Here is a 21,243-nt window from a genome sequence, read left to right as displayed (position 1 = left end):
CCCCTCCTGAAAAAGCCAACCTTGGACCCCACCAACCCCTCCAGTTACCAACCAGTCTTGAACCTCCTGTTTCTGGGTAAGGTGATTGAGTGAGTGGTGGTGGAGCAGTTGCAGGGTTTCCTGGAAGAGGCATCAGTCCTGGACCCATTCCAGTCTGGTTTCCACCCGGGTCACAGGACTGAGACAGTGTTGTTACTCTCACAGACAATCTCTGTAGGCATCTGGATCAAGGCGGGTCAGCGCTGCTGGTGTTGCTAGACCTCTCAGCAGCATTCAACACAGTTGACCATGAATTGTTGACCCACTGCCTTGCCAATGTGGGGATCCGAGGGACTGCCTTATCTCTTGTCTCTTTTCTCCATGGTCGGGGACAGAGAGTGGCGTTGGGGGAGAGGTTATCAGCGCACCAATCCTTGGTGTGTGGCGTCCCGCAGGGGGCGTTACTCTCCCCATTTTTGTTTAATCTCTACATGTGCCCTCTTGCCCAGCTGGCACGGAGTTTTGGACTGGGTTGCCATCAATATGCAGATGACACCCAGTTGTACCAGTTGATGGACAGCCGGTCTGGCTCTGCTCCCGAGGCCCTAATTAGAGCATTGGGGGCCATGTCTGGACGAGTGAAGCAGAGCAGACTGAAGTTGAACCCCACAAAGACAGAGGTCCTGTACTTGGGCCATGCGGGGTAGATTTGGGGATTCAGCTCCCGGCCTTCAAGGGGGTACCACTTGTGCTCGTTTCATCAGTCAGGGGCCTTGGTGTGACGCTGGACTCCTCCTTGTCAGTGGAGGCCCAGGTCAAGGCAGCTGCCAGAACTGCCTTTTCCCATCTCCGGCAGGCCAGGCAGCTTGCCCCCTATCTCTCAACCTATGATCTAACGACAGTGATCCATGCAACGGTCACCTCCAAATTAGACTACTGTAACTCGCTCTATGCAGGGCTTCCCTTGGGTCTGACCCGGAAACTGCAGCGGCTCCAAAATGCTGCTGCTCGTGTCCTGACAGGAATTTCATTCAAGACACGTGTGACTCCAACTCTGCAGCAGTTGCATTGGCTTCCCGTGGAGTTTTGGATCAGGTTCAAGGTTCTGGTTCTGACCTTTAAACCCTAAATGGACTGGGACCAGCATACCTGAGAGACCGCCTCTCCCTTTATGTACCTCAGAGAGCTCTTAGATCTGCAGGTAAACACCTACTGGTGGTCCCTGGTCCCAGGGAGGCTCGGCTGGCCTTGACCAGGGCCAGGGCATTTTCTGTCCTGGGACCCAAACTGGTGGAACTCTCTGTCAGAAGACACTCGGGCCCGGCAAGATCTTGTATCTTTTTGGCAGGCCTGTAAGACAGAGATGTTCCACCAGGAATATGGTTGAGGCCAGCCCTGGAGCCATCTAATTAGCCTCCCTGCTGGTCTCCTGCCAGTGGGGGGTGGGGAGCATATGGTCCATCTGCCCCCCCCATGCCTGAGGAGTTTCACCAACTCACACCTCCACCCTTTTCTTCCCTTGTGTATGGTGGGCAGGGGAAGGGGGAAGGGTGCCCCATCTGGAATGCTGATATACATGTTTGCACTGAGATGTTATTTTATTGATTTTATCTACTATACCTAATTTATGATTGTAACCCGCCTTAAGCCTGCTTGTGGGGAGGGCAGGCTAAAAATCTAATCAATCAATCAATCAGACTTGCTCAGATCCTGCAAACTGGAGGACATGGCTTCTTTTATTGAGTCAAGCCATCTTGTTTTAGGTTTTCCTCTTTTCCTACTGCCTTCCACTTTTCCTAGCATTATTGACTTTCCCAAGAGAATCTTGTCTACTCATGATGTGACTAAAGTTTTGTCATTTTAGCTTCTAGGGAAAATTCAGGCTTGATTTGATTTAGTACCCACTTATTTGTCTTTTTGGTTGCCCATAGTATCCACAAAACTCTCCTCCAGCACCACATTTCAAATGAATCAATTTTCTTCCTGTCAGCTTTCTTCACTGTCCAACTTTCACATCCATACATAGTAATGAGGATTGTGTGAGGGGAATTAAAAAGTGTGTTGACTGTGACCAGAGCCCTCCTGAGGTATAAGTTTAAGGCAAAGTAAGAAGGAGCTGAACAAAAGGTCCAAAGGCAAAAGTTTAAGAAAAGGATAAATCCACAGGGCAAAACATTACACCTACGTAAGACCCTGGAGAGCTGCTGCCAGTCTGAATAGACAATAATAGCTTTGATGTACCAAGGGTCTGATTCTGTATAAGGCGGTTTCATGTGTTAAATGCATTTGCCTCTGGAGAAGCAGGCTTGGGAAAAAGAGTGATTCAAAAAGTAGTACCTGAGTGGAAAAGATGTAAACCCCACCCTCGTGATGTGGTGTTCATATACAATCTCATACCACAGGAATCTCCACCTTTACCTCAGGAATCACTGGAGAATGCAAAAGGAGTCCAGTGAGATGCCCTTCTGTCCTCAGTTGTCTGCAGGGTTTTTTTTCTGGGAAAAGAGGTGGTGGCACTCAGTTGGTTGCCCTCAGAGAAAATAGTCACATGGCTGGTGGCCCCGCCCCCTGATCTCCAGACAGAGGGGAGTTGAGATTGCCCTCCGCGCCACCAAGCGGCGCGGAGGTCAATCTCAACTCCCCTCTGTCTGGAGATCAGGGGGCGGGGCCACCAGCCATGTGACCATTTTCAAGAGGTTCCAGAACTCCGTTCCACCACGTTCCCCCTGAAAAAAACCCCTGGTTGTCTGTATCATTTCAATCCTTTTTATATACATATAAAAATAGAAATAGACATACTCCACTCCACAATCACTGAGAACTTCACAGCACTCTTTGCACAGAGTGCTGTGATGTTTAATGTGAAAAGCAGTGGAGTGACGGAATGCTTTAGGTTTAGGCTTCTACAAAGTCGGATGGTTAACTGTAATCTCATCAGCCTGAAGCAAAAAAGCACTTTCCAGTTTTTAAAGGAAATGTTTTATTAATCTGTCTTTGTGCCACCAGCGGGACTGAATTGAAATGCATCACATTGATGCCTTTTGATTCACTGCAGCAGAAGTTTATTTTAACTGATCCTCCAAAAGGAGGGAAGGGAATAGCTATTCCTATTTATTATAGATTTATTAGGCAGCTGTGTGTTGTACTTTATTTGAAACAATGCTGCATTATACATAAATGACATTTCAGAAATGTGGTATGTCGTAAAAAAAGGAGTCAGATTTTTTGGTTATCTAAAAAAGTATGATTCATTTTACAATACAAATGTTGTAAGAACTGTTTTAGGAACAGGTAAGGGAAGATTACTGGTCTTGGTATTAATAATTTCATTTCCCAGGATTAAAAGAACAACAGGCTCCTCTTCTGTTGATAGTGGCTAGACCAGCCCCTACTGAGGCTCAAGTCATTCCCTGTCCAGCCAGTCGTAGTGACTTAGGATAAGAAGAGCTGAGGAACGCCACCCTTAGTGTCAAGCAGTACAGAAACTGTCCAACATTGCCTGAAGGCTGGATAGCAGCCAGGATCTTGCGGAATAGGTTACAGAATAGGAGAGGAGGTGTCTGAGGTCACCAGAGCTCGTCTAAAGAACATCAGAACATCAGAGGAGCCTTGCAGTATCAGACCAGTGATCCATCCAGTCCTGGAGCCTGTTTCACATCCGGGCCAACCAGTTGCTCTGGCCTTCCCCTGCCGCTGCCTTCTGCCACTAGCGTTCACTGGTTTTCTGTCTCTGGTTACGGAGGAACTCTGGCGTCAGTAATGGCCAGGACTAAACTAAGGATCCATCGCTTGGATGCCCCCTCTCTTTCTGTTTGTTTATGCTGTTCATCGTCTGCCTTTCTCACTGAAGCTGAAAGCAGATTACACAGTGTAGGTCAAAAACAATCAACGACTGGGACATTCAATGAACATTTAATAAAGAAAACAGTAGTGTAAGGACTGCAGAAATTTGAAAACGAAGAAATCTGATACAAGGCTGACAACAAGAACAAAAGTGGGTTGGCATGACGTATTGCGTGATGCAGAATCATCCAGTGGGATCATATTTACAGCAACAAACAGTACATGGTACTCTAGTCTACAGTCCCTATCCCATTCCAGTGCATCCCTCTGAACCATTTTACAGTATGGACTGTTGTAGATATTGGACCCTGATCCTGCCAAAGGCTGGTGTTCAGCAAGTGATATGTATCTTGTCCAGGCTTTCACACAAGTTTGTTGCTTTTGCTGGTCAAGAGGTCTCGGCCAATCATTGGGGTCCAGAAGCAGATAAATCAAGAATGGGGATTCCTGGATTCTTCTGCCGCTCCGGATGGAAATTCTTCTTGGGCGGTTTTGAGGAGCCTGGCTGCTGGAGTTCCTGACTGCATCCCTGACTGCCTCTGTGGAGTCTGGGGGAGGGGGATCCTCCCTTTTTGCATCCCCTTCTGTGGCTGGGCCTGGATAGGCCTTACAGGTTTTAACTTATTTCCATTTTGGTGTAGTGGTTAAGAGCGGCAGGACTCTCATCTAGAGAACTGAGTTTGGTGCCCCACTCCTCAGCTTGAAGCCAGCTGGGTCAGTCTCAGCTCTCTCAGAGCTCTCTCAGCCCCACCCACTTCACAGGGTGATTGTTGGGATGATAATAATAACACACTTTGTAAACTGCTCTGAGTGTGACATTAAGTTGTCCTAAAGGCCAGTATATAAATCAAATATTATTATTATTGTTGTTATTATTCCTACAGTGCTTTGTAAACGGTGTCCTTTCTGTTGAAGAACATCAATTTTTCCATAAGTTATGTTCAGACTAGGCTTTGATAGAATGCTTAGTTAGGGAAGGATTTCTGTCCACTGCTTGGTTGCTAGGGTTTTGTTCTCCATCCCCAACACTTGACATTTACACAGTTGTACCTAGTATAAAATTTCCAGAAATTTTAAAGCCTAAGGAAGGATAGGGTTTATTTTTTCTAGAAAAAAAAAGAACATTTTATTTTTATGTATTTATTTACTTCATTTACATACGGGCCCAGTGTGATGCCTTTGCGATAAATTTTGCCGATAAAACAACTTGCTCCCTCCAAACTTGGCAATGAATTGTGGGCCCCGATCCGAGATTACTTTGTCAGGAAATGAACGGAGCTTTACTATGTGCTGCATGAACAATGTGGCCAACTTTTGGGCTGTGGGCAATTTAGAGCAGGGGATGAAATGGGCTTGCTTTGAAAACAGATCCACCACTACTAAAATCACCATTTTCCCCTTGCTCGGAGGGAGATCAGTAACAAAGTCCATGGATATTAAAGACCAGGGCTGGAGCGGGGTTTCCAGGGGTTGCTTTCAACAGTCCCGGAGATTCCCCCTCTTCTTTTCCCCATCACACAGACTTGACATGTGGACACATATTGTGATACATCCTTCTGCATCCCTGGCCACCAAAATTGGTGCTGAATTCAGTGCAGTGTTTTTATGTATCCAAAATGGCCGGCCAACTTGGCATCATGACAGGCCTTCAATATCGCTCCCCGCAACCCTGGCGGGATGTACATTTTGTTGTTCCTGTACCAGCAGCCATCCTCTCTCTTCTCTAAATTTTCAGGAAGCCCTATCCCCCCCTTTCTTTTCTAGTTCTGCCTTAATTTTCTCTTCCCGTTCAGGAGGGGAGGGAGAGGGAAGGTGATCCGCTTTCGCCGCTTGGCTTCTGGTGACTGTGACCCCTCCCAACTGGGTTGGGGAAAACATCATGTCCACCACTTGCTCCTGTTGGCTTTCATGCTGGGGAAGGTGGGGTAGCGCATCAGCCAGAATATTGTACTTCCCAGGGAAGTGTTTGATTACAAAGTTAAATCGTGAGGAAAAACTCCGCCCATCACAACTGTTTGGCTTCTAGCCTGCGTGACTCTCGTAAAGCTTCTAGATCAGTCCACACTTCAAAGGGTACCTTGGTTCCCTCCAGCAAGTGCCTCCACATACTTAATGCCAGTTTGACTATGGCTGCCTCCTTATCTAGAATGGCCCAGTTTCTCTTGGCCTCAGGAAATTTCTTAGACACATAAGCACAAGGGTGCATTTTCCCATCCTCCCCTTCCTGTAGGAGGACCCCTCCCATAGCAACATCGCTCGCATCCACCTGGATCACAAATGGGCACCTCTCATCGGGATGGCGCAAAACTGGTTCAGAGGTAAACTGAGCTTTCAACTCCTCAACAGCGGCTTGGCACTCTGTAGACCAGGCCAGTTTGGCACTCGGTTTTGCCCTCCCTGCACCATTCCCTTTGGTTTTCGACAAGTCAGTAAGGGGTAAGGCAGCTTGAGCAAAGTTTTTAATGAAGGGATAGTAGAAATTGGTGAACCCCAGGAATGACTGTAGCTGCTGCCGAGTCTTGGAAGCTTCTCATTCGAGTACTGCTTCGACTTTGGCTGGATCCATTCCCAAGCCCCTCCTGGAGACTCGGTATCCCAAGAAATCTAGTTCCTCTTTGTAGAATTCACACTTGGACAACGTCACATACAGTTTGTGATGGTACAGGGTTTTCAGCACCTCCTGCACCAGTTTCACATGGGACTTGTAGTCCTCTGTGTACTCCATCACATCATCCAGGTAAACAATCACCCCCTTGTAAAGGTATTTATGTACAGCCTCATTTATTAGGTTCATGAACACACCGGGGGCCCCTTGTAATCCAAATAGCATGACCCTATACTCAAATTGCCCGAGGGGGGTGTTGAATGCTGTCTTCCACTCATCTCCCTCCTTGATCTTTACTCTGAAATATATGTCTCGGAGGGCCAACTTAGTGAAGATCTTCCCCTTCACCGCTACCTCCAGTAAGTCTCTAATTAATGGGATTCGGTAGGCGTTCAACATCGAGACCAAATTGATACCCCTATAATCCATGCACAAGTGCAGGCCCCCATCTATCTTCTTCTGAAATAACACTGGAGTCGCATGAGGAGAACTCACTGGTCAAATAAAGCCTCATGCCAGGTTTTTGTCAATGAACTTACATAGCTCCCCCCCTCTCTCCCAGGCTCATGGAATAAATCTTCCCCTTCGGTCACTTAGTCCCTGGGATCAGCTCTATTGCACAATCCATAGCCCTGTGTGGGGTAGCTCATCGGCTTCCTCGTCCTTGAATACCTGACTTAGGTCCTAGTATTCCAGGGGAATGCTTGCCCTTTCCTCCATCATCAAATACACCTTCTCAGGAAGGGGGGGAGGGTCTTGGCCCCAGTTGGCTTCCCACACATGTTTTTGATAACCTTCGGAAGGGAAGCACAGCTCACTGGCCTTTCACCTCATATAGGGGTCATGGTCCCATAACTATCTTACTCCCAACAACAGGGGGAACTTAGTACCTGGACTGATCACAACAGTTCTTTCCTCCCAATGTCCCCCATTCCCATTGGGGTGGGCTCAGTCTCATAACTGGAGGGTCCCCTTCATGACTGTTCTGTCCATCTGTTCAAACATAAGGGGCTCAGGTAGTTTCACGACATCCAGACCCAACCCTGTCACTAGATCAAGGGCAATCAAGTCTCTGCTGCACCCTGAGTCAATCAAGGCCCTTACTCTGATATTTGTCCCTCTCCAAGGGTTTAACAAGGTGACCACTATGAAAAACAATGCTCCCTTAGGTCTCACCCAATGTCAGTCCCTGGCAGCTAGGTCCCTCAAGCTCTTCACAGTTAACACACAGGTGTTTCAGTTGAAGCAATTTTATTGAGATCCATACAGTTCAGGGGGTTCACAGAAAAGTGGCAATTGGCAGAAGTGACAATTCAAACAAAGGCATTACTAACTATAGGGGAACTTCCTGCCCTTTGGGGTTGACATTCTGGCGTGAAACCCCAAAGAAATTACATGGGAACTGATTAGTTTAGACTAAATGAAGTACAAAGCGAAAATATCCCAGTCTCTGGGGAAAAGATACAACGTTCGCTACTAGCAGCTCGCCTTCAAGGACACTTGCTGGAAAAGTGAAAGTACATATTTTCAATAAATAATGGAGAGGCCCCACTGACTCTCCTGCATTTTATGTTAGCAGTTTACACACTCTCAGATGCTATAACAGAATAAAACTTTAGCAAAACAATAATGATCAGCACATAATGCTGATCAATAATGGTAGGTATGCTGGCATACATGACACCCTTTGCGGCACCTGAACATCCGCAACCCACCAGCTGGTGCCCTTCACAGCAGGTCTCCACCATTTCCCATTGGTGATCCCGGCTTCCCCTCGCTGCCCAACAAGGGTTCTTCACTCATGGTGTCACTCTCTGGCACAGCGGCTGTCGCCACTGCTTCCTTCCTGGAAGTAGATCGGGGCTTCCCCTTCAAGCGCCCCTCTGGCAGCCTCCTTGGCTTTGACTTTGCCCCCGGCTGGCTCTTCACCTCACCCGGACATTCTGTGGAAAAGTGGCCTGCTCCCCCACACCTCAAGTACAGACCCTGTTTCATCCTCCGGTCTTTCTCACTCAGGGCAACGCTGGCTCGGGATCTCTCTCACTCCCAAGGCCGTGCATCCGCCAAGCCTCTCTGCTGGCCCACTTTATGTTGTAACTTCAACAACTTCACTATTTGTTCTCAATTCTTGATTTCACAAGCCAGTTGCATTCAACCCTAAAGGGTTCAGGGTCATCCAGCACCATTGTTTTAGCCACCATGCTAGCTCTGAAGAACTCTATCTTCGCCCCCTCCATCCAGTCCCTCAGCCGCATGTCCCAGAACTTGGCAATATATTCCCGGACCAGCAGATTGCCTTGCCTCAGGTGGGTCCTCACCCTCTCCTCCTCAAGAGGGTCCTCATACTGCTCCTTGTGAGCCTGGATGAACATTTCCATGCTCCCCATTTCTGGCACTTGCATGGAGTACAGAGTCACATTCCACTTAGCCACCTGGCCTCCCAGCTGAGAGCCTATGTAACTTATTTGGCTGGTTTCATTTGGGAAGGTGTGCCCCCATTCCCTCAGGAATTCTGCCACTTGTACAAGGAAATATCCCAACTCATTAGAGTTCCCTTCAAAATGAGCTTCCAGTCTACGAAGTTTGAATGGCTGTGGAGGTGGCACTCCTTCCCCCAGTCAGCCCGGCGCCCCTCTTGGTGGTGGCACTCCTCCTCTGGGGACAGTAAGTAGTGGTGGTGATAATGTCGGCTCTCTGGATGACACCGGTCAGCTCATTGCCCACATCACTCCATAAGTCCATCTGGTGAGAGCCAGGAGGTCACACCTCAGCAGCTGCAGCTCTTCCCGAAGTGCAGCCACTGAGCTCCCTGTTGCTGTTGCTGTCTCTTGGCCCCCTGTGTCTTTTTTGCAGGATCTCTTCCCCAGGAACAGACTCTGTCTGCTTAAGTTTCTCTATCGCCAGTTCCTCAGTTCCCTCGCTTTCATAGACGAGCCCTCTGAAGATGTCCAGTCAGGTGGCATTGCTTCCAACCAATTGAGGAAGCTGATATCCCCTTTGGAGAACATTAGAGGGGTTGGTACCCCATCCTCCACCAATGCATCCACATCGGGCCCACATGGGACCACGGGGTCTTTATGTAAATCCTCGAGGATTGCTGGAGTTCCATTACTCCCTTCCTCATCCTTCTCATTCCTGTCCTTGGCCATGGTGGAGTCCCCATTCTCTGAGTTCCCCATCTCCCCTCTGAGGCTTGGTTGGAACTGGTGCGCCTTTCGCCACTCTTTCCAGTCCTTCAGCCATCCATACAAAGGATGTGGTATCCATCCTCGGGGTGCTGTACCCAGCCAGTGCAGGAAACTGGCTCCTGACTTGGGAATCTCACCAGCCCCATTCTCCTTGCCTGTCCCAGGCTTCGGCAAGGTCTTTAGGTAGGCTCTCGGGTTCCACAGGAGATCCACTTTCCCCTCCTTCTGCCATGCTGCAGGTAGGGAATCTCACTGGTTTCCCCTGGTTCCAAGGGAATGAAGAGGATTCTGGGCAAAATGTCAGGCCTGGCTAGAGGACTATCTCAGACTCTCCATCAGACACAGATTTTTTAGTTAAAGGTTTTTATTATAAGAATTCCTCTAGAAGAATTCTGTAAATGGTAAATTGCCCAGAATGCCAAAATGAAACCGTTTCAGACAAGTTATACCCCTGCCTCCTCCCACCTTAGCTGAATGTAAGCAAGTTGCTAGGAGATGTAGAGCGAAGTTTCCTACGGCCAGCTCCCAGACACTCTGTTCCACAGGAACTCAGAAAAGAAAACAATGAGACAGCAAAACAGCAAAGCGGCTAGTCTACTTCTATTCTACCCATCCCCCTCAATGGCTGAATATCCTTATGTATGACAGGCAGGCTAGCGTGCTAACCTGTCTGATACAATCCAGACTCAGACCTTCTTTTGGGATGAAAACTACCTTTGTCACCCTCACTGATGATGTTTGCCAGGAGCATGAAAGGAGCTGTGTACTCCTGTTTATTATCCTGGACCTCTTTATGTCAGGCAGGCAAGCTACCCTGCCTGCCATACCTGTGAATGTATTTCTACTAGGGGGATGGGTAGAAGGGTAGCTTTCCTCCTTCACTGTATCTTGGCTACGCTTTGCTTGGGCCGAGTGGTGTGATCAGTGCAGCTGGAGAGGCATGTCTGGGAACAGACCTTGGGAAATTCAGCTCGGCATCTCTTTCAGGACTTTCATGCCTCTTCAACTGACTCTTGTTTGGACTGGGGGGAGGGGTCCGGAGGTATGACATCTCGAGGAAGACTTGGCTTTGGCATTCCAGGCTCTGTGCTCGTGCACTACTAGGGAGCATTATCTAATAAAGACCTTTAACTCATACAACTGTGTTTGATGAAGTGGAGAGTCTAAGAGAATCCCCTAGGCAGGCCTGACATTTTGCCTGGAATCACTGGAATCACTTCAGTCTTCAGAACCAGGTCCCTACCTGCAGCATGGCAGCAGGAGGGGACAACAGATCTCCTGTGAACCCCGAGGACCTTTCTCAAGACCCCACGGAAATGCCAATGATTGGGACTAGCTCAGAGCATGGAGCCAGGGCGATTCCCAAGAGAGGAGCCAGAATCCTGCACTGGCTGGGTGCAACGCCCCAAGAATGGATATCACGTCCCTCATATGGAAGGATGAAGGACCAGAGGGAATGGTGCTAAGTGCACCTGTTCCAATCCAGCTTGGAAGGAGGAATGGGAGCTCTAGAGAATCCAGGAGGGGACCTGGAGGATGAGGAGCAGCTCTTCAGATTGGCAACTCTTCAGGAGACCCAAACTGAGAACGTCCAAAAAGGAGACCTCACCATGATGGAGGACCAGGGCGTGGGTGAGGACGATGAGGACGATGAGAACGGAGAGCCCAGAGATCTGAGTGGAGTGTATGACCTACAGCAGATGCGTTAGGAGATGGAGGAGATCAGGCATACATTGTACAAGATAAAAGGAACCTGAAGAAGAGAGGATTTGAGATTTAGATATGTATGAGTGGCAGACCCACAAGGTCTTGTAGGGGTAGCTCATCCCCTCTGCCACCATTTCCTCTTTTCCTTCCCTGAAAGTTTTCATAGTCTCTCCCCTTTTCCTGCCTCCTTCTCTTCTTCCCACCCACCAGCCAACTTACCTTTGGAACTACAATGCCAACGTCAGGAACTACAATGCCAAGACCATGGCCATACATGTTCTCCAGCCATGAAATCCTTCGACAATATGTCAACTTACCTTTATTGCACCCTCTGTCTTTGGTTCCCCGCCTTCCCAGGGTAGCCTCTCCTTGGGAAAAGTCTGGATGAATTGTGCAAAGTCGACTGCCTGGCCAGGCCCAGTTACGCAGTGGGAAACCTGCAAGGACTCATGAGGGGCACCTCAGTTTCCCCTATATCCTTCTCCCCACACTATTTCCTTTTTCTGTCCTCCTGGCAACCCCCATATCTTCACCTTTCCCTGCTTCCTTCTTTCCCTCCCACCCATCCACCCATCTATATTTTTTGTCCTACCAGCTGTATGTATTATTTTATACTACATTTATACCCTGCCATTCTCCCATACTGGGGACCAAAACCAGCTTACATCATTCTCTTCCATTTTATATTCACAATGACCAGGGCTTTTTTTCTGGGAAAAGAGGTGGTGGAACTCAGTGGGTTGCCCTTGGAGAAAATGGTCACATGGCTGGTGGTCCCACCCCCTGATCTCCAGACAGAGGGGAGTGTAGACTGCCCTCCACGCCACTAGACAGCATGGAGGGCAATCTGACCTCCCCTCTGTCTGGAGATCAGGGGGCGGGGCCACCAGCCATGTGACCATTTTCAAGAGGTTCCGGAACTCCGTTCCACTGCGTTCCAGCTGAAAAAAAGCCCTGACAACGACCCTGTGAAGTAGATTAGGATGAAAATGTGTAACTATCCCAAGGTTACCTAGTGAGCTTCCATGGCAGACTGGGGATTCCAACCTGGGTCTCCCAGATCCTAGTCTGGACCTCTAACCACTACATTACACTGGCTGTGGTGGCATGGCTGCTGTTGAGCAGTAGTAAGCAGCTGGGTTTGGGTGAGTCATGCAAGTCATGTTGTATCAAATTGCCCAATGGCTGCTGCTGGTCCTGGTCCTAACGATTCCCCCCACCCCTTCAAAGGCCAAAATAGCCCTGGAAAGGTTCTTGCCCCTCTCCCTGCCTTTTACTGACAAAAAACAAGGCTTTAAGGCCAGAAATATTGTTGTGGTTGGCTAGCATTTGTTTCTTAAATTGATAGGCTCTGCTTCAATAATTTGTGTATGTGGGGGGGGGGCATGACCTCCAATGATTTTTTTTTCTTTTATATTTCAGATTTTTCTTCAAACCTGGGGCTTTTTCAGGTTTGTAGAAATACTTGTCTCTCTATTCATGACCGCAGACTCCAGATTTAAGTGTCCGCAGATTTGGCCACATTGAGAATTATCTATATTGATGCAGCGTAGAGGAATTGTTATTGTTTAAAACATTAGATTATTTTACATGGTTATTAGAAAGCTCTACAAAGGAATAAAAAGCAATGAAACAATATTTCAAAAGCTGCCTTTAAAACCATTTCTCCTATCCTTCTAAAAGAGATTTTTTAAAATAATATTTTTTATCAGGGATCACTCTATAAAACCTTGGATAAGTAAACTGTGGCCTAACAGTGTACAAAGCTAACTAATTCTTGAACATTTATTTATTTATAGCTTGCCTTTCTCGCTGAGACTCAAGGTGGATTAAACAGTGTGAGATTAGTACAGTCAGTATCAAGGACATTTCCATAAACAATGCCATAAGGTTCATAAATACAAGTTTACAAGACTTAGCATTAGCAAGAATCCAATACAAAGTTGAAGAAATGCTGGAACAGAATATAAGCAATTTTAGGACTGACATTAGACAACATGAAGCACAGGTAGTTCACAGTAGCCCATATTTAAAGCATATGTAAAGCAACATAGTGGTGAAGTTTGAGGTCCCTAACTCATTAACGAAGCATCTGAGACCCCCTCCCTACAATACAGCCCTTCTAAAGTAAAGGTGCAAGCACCGAGTCATTACTGACCCATGGGGGACGTCACATCATAACGTTTTCTTGGCAGACTTTTGTTATGAAGTGGTTTGCCATTGCCTTCCCCAGTCATCTACACTTTACCCCCGGGAAACTGGGTGCTCATTTTACCGACCTCGGAAGGATGGACGGCTGAGTCAACCTTGAGCCAGCTACCTGAACCCGGCTTCTGCCAGGATTGAACTCAGGTCATGAGCAGAGCTTGGGCTGCAGTACTGCCGCTTACCACTCTGCACCAATGGGCTCCTATCTGAGTAAAAAGCCTTTTTGAATAATTTGGTTTGCATAGTTTGCCAAAAACCAAGAGAGTGGGGGCTCTCCTGACCTCCTCAGGCAGGCCGTTCCACAGGGTAGGGGCCACCACAGAGAAAGCTCATGTACGGGCTACTGTTGATTTCATCCATGTGCAGGGTAGCACCTGCAGGAGACCCTGTTCAGATGAGCAAAGCTGCTGTAGAGGAACATAGGGAGAGAGACCAAGGCCATGAAGAACTTTACTTGTGATAACCAATATGAGGACTAGCTCTACCTTCTTAGGTTAGTCTTGGTGCAGGGCCAGAATTTATCACCTGCTGGCCTTCTCCCATTATGAATCTGTGTGTGTGTGCATGTGTGACTGAAGGTCAGATTTGTATTTCCTTTGTCTACTTTTTTGAAGCAGTACAATTTTGGAAACTAGGCCACCTACAGTGCAGTCCTATATAGAGTGTCTCCAATCTGAGGCGATTGAAATCAGAGCCTTTAGACCAGAGTAACTTAATTAGAAACCCATTTGTCATCATTTATTAGCCTAAACTATCCAGAATCTAAATGGGAGGAGGTTTTGTTTTGAAGTATGATTAAAAGAACCCAATGTTTTGTGAAATCAGAAAAAGGCTCTATTCTTTTGGTTCTGTTTGCTTTAACAAAAGTATAGGTTGTCTCCTTCATGGCACATAGCTTGAGGTAGGAAGGGATCAAAAGCTGCCATCGCTTCACGATAGCTACTGACTAGGCTAACATCCAAGAGAAATCCCTCAGGATTTTAGAAGAGTCGTGATGTGTAGGGAGAAACGTGACAGTACCCCCAAGTGGATTCCAATCCAATGAAAAGGCTCGAGAGCTCCTGGCTTATTTCTCTCCTTACTTTTCTCCAGGGTTTTCTTCCGTTGAAAGTGAAAAGGAAAGAAAACAAAAGTGCTGCTTTTTCCAAAAGTCTGGGAAATTTTCATTGTTATTTAAAAAGACATGCCTTTCATGAAGCACACAAACAATGATTCTCTTTTATCAAGGGATCTGATTTGTACCCCAGTGCACTTGGGTTTTCTCTTACAGGTTTATCTTCTCCACAACCCAACCTTAAAGGTGGCTGATTAGCAGCAACTAGTCTTATGGTAGCATCCTGAGAAGGACTACTCACAATCCTGCTAACGTGTACTCAGGGGGGCTTACTCCCAGAAAAGCATCCTGAGGATTGCGCTGTTAGTGATCCTCAGCTCCATTTCACGCAGGTGGCCCAGATCTGTGTTGGGTCTTGTGTCTACTAAGATTGGCTAAGACTGAGTAGGAACCAAAAAGCAGCTACCAGTTAGAATAGGCTGTATTGGATCAGACCCAGGGCACAGGGTGCCTTCCTTACATTTGATCATATGGCTTGTAGCACGCAGTCAGAAGCAGTGTATTATATGCCTTTGCCAACAGAAGAACTATCATGTGGCTAAAAGTCACTGGCGTGTTCCTGGGGTGTTTCCAACATAACAGAATGCTTTTCTGGTCATAAAGCTTCCAGATTTGTCAACATTTACTCTATCAATACCAGGGCTTTTTTTCAGCTGGAATGCAGTGGAATGGTCACATGGCTGGCAGCCCTGCCCCCTGATCTCCAGACAGAGGGGAGTTTAGATTGCCCTCCACGAGGGCAATCTAAACTCCCCTCTGCCTGGAGATCAGGGGGCGGGGCCACTGGCTATGTGACCATTTTCTCCGAGGGCAACCTACTGAGTTCCACCACCTCTTTTCCCAGAAAAAAAGCCCTGATCAATACCATGTCCTGACACACTTGTCTTCTCTTGTACAGAATCAAGTGAACATGAAGAGAAAAATGCAGGTACCTCAGGTGAACCTTCATCTCAGCCTTATCCTGCACCTATATACAGCCAACCAGAAGAGGTAAAGGAAGATATGGATATAACAAAGCCTCCAAAACCAGAAGAAAATGATGAATTAGGTCCTTTGCCTGAAAATTGGGAAATGGCCTACACAGAGAAAGGGGAAGTCTACTTTATTGAGTAAGTACCACACATTTGAAATAACAGGTGTCTGTTCAGAATATGGATTCTGAACCAGTTTGGTGAAATCATGAATTATTGGGAAATGGCTGGTGGCATGAACCGCCTATTACAGCAATCTCAAAACATTACTGGACACAACTGAAGTAGGAGCTGTCCTTCATAAGTCTTATTCAAATGAACAGGAAGGCAGAAGGAGCTCTTCTAGGCAATGGGGCTTTCTCTAAAGAAATTCTCACTAGGTTGTGTCCACTGTTTACAGTGCAGATGTAATGTTTTTTGTTCCATTCCTGTAGGGACTAGTCTGAAGTACCACCTGGAAAGAAAACACGTAGCAAAAGCCCTTTTCTACAAATACGTTTTCAAAATATCTTCTGTTTTCACCTGTCATTAAGCACTGGCTTACAGACTTGCCAATGCTTAGTCTTTGCTAATTTTCTAATGGGGGTGCACATTATTTGGATTCCAGAGGGTTAAGGAGTATTTTGTGCTATAAAGTTTCCATTAAATTGCTTTGTTTATGAGTCAATTTGGGTAATGTCAGAAAAAGATCCCATTTGTTTTAGGGGTGGAGAGAAACAGAAGGCTATTTGTTCAACACCATCTCCCTGAAGAAAGCCATAATAAGTCTATCAGATTCTTAAATAATAGATGAAAAACTGATACTGTAACATGTAAATGACACTGGAATATAAACAAAATGCCTTGCCTGCCAGGTTCATATTGCTACACCATTTAGGCTTCTCTATGTTGTTTCTTTATACTTTATAATAGGTGCCTTTTGGTTTACAGAGATCTGACAATGGCCATTTCCACATGTCCTCAAAGGGACAGCCCATTCATCGAACGTGGGCAGCTTTTCCCCTTCACTCCAGATGTCTCCATTTTCAAAACGGTTGCAGGCCGTTTTGCTTCTGTTTTTCAGGGACTGCAGGAAAATGCGTTCCTGGAAAAGGAGCCAAAAAAACAGAAGCCAAACAGCCTGCAACCGTTTTGAAAACACAGACGTCTGAGTGAAGGGGAAAAGCCACCAGCTTCGGTGAGTGGGCTGTCCCTTTAAGAACGTGTGGAAACAGCCAATTTCATGTTGTCATTGAACTTCCTTTCATTTATTTGTTTATTTAACTTCTATCCCGCCCTCCCCACAAGCAGGCTCAGGATGGGTTACAACAGTAAAACATAATTTACATTAAAAACGTCAATAAAACCACGGAATTTGCTGGAACTTTTATTTGGCCATCTGGCCATCATCCCGCACTTGGGTGCATGCATGTTATTCTTCCTAGTGCAAATTCATTATAGCATCCGACAACTCTTATGTGGCTTTACTAAGATCACAGAAAATATATGCCCACCAAAAGCCTATTGCTAACCAGAGTATTCTTTCTGAAAGTATGCTATTCACTTACATTATTTGCCCATTGCTAGCACAATGTGCAATGCAACCCTACAAAAAGTTCCTTTTTTTTAGCTATCCCAGCTTAGAGCCAGGCCAGATGACATATTTCATAACTCAAAATGCCATCAGAGGAACAGGAGATGTTTTTGTCTTAGACTAGCATAGTAACTGGTACAGAAATGATAAATTATATGTTCCAGCCAGCCTAAGAGGGGAAGTGTTGAAACAATGTCATGATTCCAAATTGGCTGGTCATTTTGGATACTTAAAGACGTTGCATTCAGGGCAAAGGCAATTTTGGTGGCCAAATATGAGAAAAGATGTCTCTCAGTATGTATCTTCTTGTCAGGTGTGTATCATGGGAAACCCAGAGGAGGGAAACCCCCCAGACTGTTACAACCACTAGAAACGCCCCCCCCCCAGACCATGGGCTGTGGTCTCGATGGACTTTATCACTGGACTCCCCCCCTCGAAGGGGAAAACCGTAATTCTAGTGGTGGTTGATTTATATTCTAAAGAAGCCCACTTTGCTCCCTGTGCTACTATTCCCACAGCAAAGAAATTGGCCACCCTCTTTGTGCAACATGTGGTCAGGCTGCACTCATTTCCAAACAAGGTGATCTCCGACAGGGGAGTCCAGTTTGTTGCCAACTTCTGGTGGGAGCTACTCAAAGTAGCAGGGATTGAAGGAGGCAGGAAGAAGGACTTAGCTCCACTCATCATCCTGAGACCGATGGGCAAACAGAGAGAACTGACCAGGTGTTAGAACAGTTCCTAAGATGCTACATCAATTATCAGCAGGATAACTGGACTGAGTTCTTGGCTTTTGCCGAATATCCTTATAATAACTCAATACACAGTTCCACAGGTGCCTCCACCTTTATGATAGCACAAGGCTGTGAGGGAACAGCAATGCCTTTTGCTCAAACCCCCAAATCTCAGCAACCAGGAGATCTGGGGGAGTGGTGGACTAACGTAACGACCCAATGGGAGGTCATAAAAAGACTTTGGAAAAAGCCAAAAGGGATTATAAAAAGTTTGCTGACAGAAAACAATCTGACCAGTGGAAACTACAAACAGGAGATTATGTATACATCTCTACCAAACACTTGTGGGGGGAGCAGCCTAGTAAAAAACTTGGATGGAAATTTTTGGGACTCTTTCCAGTCAAGAAAATAATAAATGAAGTAAATGTAGAGGTGGAATCACCAAAGAACTTAAGAAAAATCCATCCTGTATTCCACTTCAGCCTCCTGAAAAAAGCTCCCCCCCCCCGATAAATGGCATCCGGAGAGTGGAGTTCCCCACCCCATCCTAGTGAATGGACAACTGCATCATGAAATAGAGGGCATCCTAGACTCTAAAATGAAACATGGAAAACTTTTTTATCTGGTTCTTTGGAAATATTCTGCTGAGAGTCACAGGGAGTGGATTGAGAGCTCTAACATGAATGCTCCAAGACTTATAAGAAAATTCCATAAGCTCTACCCTGACAAACCTGGCCCGATGTGAAAGGGGCAAATCTTCGGGGTGGTGGGCAGTATGTCATGTATGCCAGCATAACTGCCACGATTGTGTTCTGCATTTTATACTGGTCAATACTGCTTGCCAGAATTATATGCTGTATTCTGTGTAGATCTGTGTGAATCATCTGAGAGTGTCTTAACTTCTGATAAAATCAAAAAGAGTCCAGTAGCACATTTAAGACTAACCAACTTTATTGTAGCATAAGCTTTCGAGAATCACAGTTCTCTTTGTCAGATGCATCTGACGAAGAGAACTGTGATTCTTGAAAGCTTATGCTACAATAAAGTTGGTTAGTCTTAAAGGTGCTACTGGACTCTTTTTGATTTTGCTACTACAGACTAACACAGCTAACTCCTCTGCATCTATTAACTTCTGATATTAATTGCAGGAGAGCCAGTGGGCCCCTCCATTATCTGTTGAAAATACGTACTTTCAGTTTTCCAGCAAGTGTCCTTGAGGAGAGCTGCTAGCAGTGAACACTGTAACTTTCCCAGGGACTTGGGTATTTTCCTTTGTACTTCATGTAGTCTAAACTAATCTGTTCCCATGCAACTTCTTTGGGGTTTCGCACCAAAATGTCAATGGACCCAGGAGGGCGGGAAGTTTCTCTATAATTAGTAAGTCTTTTATTTGAATTGTCACTTCTGCCAATTGCCACCTTTGTGTGAACATCCTGAACTGTATGGATCTCAATAAAGCTACTTCAACTGGAACACCTTTGTGTTAACCGTGGAGGGCTTGAGGGACCTAGCTGCCAGGGACTGACAGCTGCAATTTTGGTGTTATTTGCTTAAAAAACAGTCACTCCACCATTCCTCCCATCGAAAGATTCCCTGTAGGGAATAATGGACCCAAATAATTTTGGAATTCTGAAAAAAATCCAAATCTTAATACCAAACTGGTATTGCAAACCTCAGTGTCCTAGAATATCAATATTAATGCCTTTTAGATTGGTATCTGAAAAATACCAGTTATTTTCAGGTACACATCCCTAGTCAGAATACTGGCTACCAGCTAATGGGGGAATTTATAGTTACATTATATGGAAAGCTGTAAATGCCATGCTGCACAGCAATGGTCTGGAATTGCCTCGGTCAATAGGGTTAGAACCATGGAGCAGAGCAGAATGCCCCCAATTCTCAACCCTGCAGCAGGATGCCATTGTTGAGTATATTGCAAGCCAATGAAAAATCTGGGGGAATAAACAAGGATGCACTCCCCCGTTCATTATTCAAACATGTTAGTTCACTAGGGCAACTGAAGTAGCTCAGTTTGAAAACCAGATGAAAGGACAGATTTAAATGGGTGTAAATAATCTGCAAATGAAGCTAGGCCACCACCATCCATCAAGCACCTTGTCCAAAAAAGTAGTATTAGCAACCAGCTGAATGCTGGAAATATCATACGGGTATTTTTTTTTTAAGACGAAGAAGAAAAAGAAGAAGACAAATTTGTCTTGCAACTGCCACCATCAAGGCCATGAGGAACTTTTCCTTTCTCTGCAAGAAATTCACAATGTTCCTGAAGCGCCACTTCTGGCTAGACAGCATTAGCTAAAACAGACAGCAGTTGTGCACACAGGTGGAAGGCTGCACTTTGCCACTCGTCTTGTCAGCATCCTCCAGCTGCAAGAATGGCATCTTTTTTGGCAAGAAGATACTTAAGGAATATTGTCCCGCAAGTAATTTTACCTTTAAAGTGTTCAGCAGACAGGTTATGGCCCACAAGTACTTTTGCTTTGCCATCCCCCCCCCCCACACACACAGAATAGTCCTTCAAATAATCTCTAGGTTGTGCTCTGTTTGATCTGTTCTGAGTTCTTTCTCACGTATGTTGTAGCTGAAGTCTCAGACAGCTCTGTAGTGCACCAAAGAGTCAATGAGACTCTAATCAATAAGATGATGCTTATGAGCAATTGTGTCTCCTACCTGAGGCATCTCCGCATTTCAGATACTGATGAAAGAGTCAATGTGGCCGCCAGCAATGTCAACTAGAAATTCCTCAGAGGTTGTTCTAGATCCACTAGTCTTAACAATGTAGAGAGTTTAAAAATCAGCAATAGCATAATTCCGATTGGCCACCACAAAGGCTTTGTTATATTTTCCCAACTCTCCCGATCCATTTTTCCCTTGCAGAACACCCAATTCAGTATGGATACTTTAGACTAAAATCCAATTAGCCAGCTTGGTGTAGTGGAGAACCGGGTTTGATTACCCACTCCTCCACTTGAAGCCAGCTGCGTGACCCCGCTGGCTTCAAGCACTCGCAAATGAATAAATATACACACTTCCAATAATATTATCACAATATCTTAAGATCTTTAAAGTGCTTCATGCTACAAATGTACAAAGAATCAATACTCAAATAAACAACGTTCGATGGACAAACCGATGGACCATTCGGTTTGTGCATTGAATTTCTGCACATGAATGCTTGTGGTTCAGTCATAGAGTTTCAAGACTGCTGTGGCGATACAAGAGCGGCTCCTGATGAAGATTGTGCATCCTGAAACAAGCTGAGTTATAAAGCCGGCAGCTTGTAGAGCCGAGCCAGGGGAGCCCCGG

General features: G+C 46.0%; 1 protein-coding gene across 1 annotated transcript in view; it reads left to right on the top strand.

Moving 5' to 3' along the window:
- The window catches only part of MAGI2 (membrane associated guanylate kinase, WW and PDZ domain containing 2), a 1,211,123-nt gene that overhangs the window by 775,641 nt on the left and 414,239 nt on the right, over positions 1–21,243 (top strand). The window contains exon 5 of the mRNA XM_054988145.1: positions 15,543–15,753. Coding sequence (XP_054844120.1) covers positions 15,543–15,753 — 211 coding nt within the window. The remainder of the gene's footprint in view (positions 1–15,542; positions 15,754–21,243) is intronic.

This window comes from Eublepharis macularius, chromosome 9 (genome assembly GCF_028583425.1).
Source record: "Eublepharis macularius isolate TG4126 chromosome 9, MPM_Emac_v1.0, whole genome shotgun sequence".
In the NCBI taxonomy this organism is placed as follows: Eukaryota; Metazoa; Chordata; class Lepidosauria; order Squamata; family Eublepharidae; genus Eublepharis; species Eublepharis macularius.
Note: the sequence above shows the minus strand (reverse complement) of the source record. Positions and strands in the feature narration are given on the sequence as shown.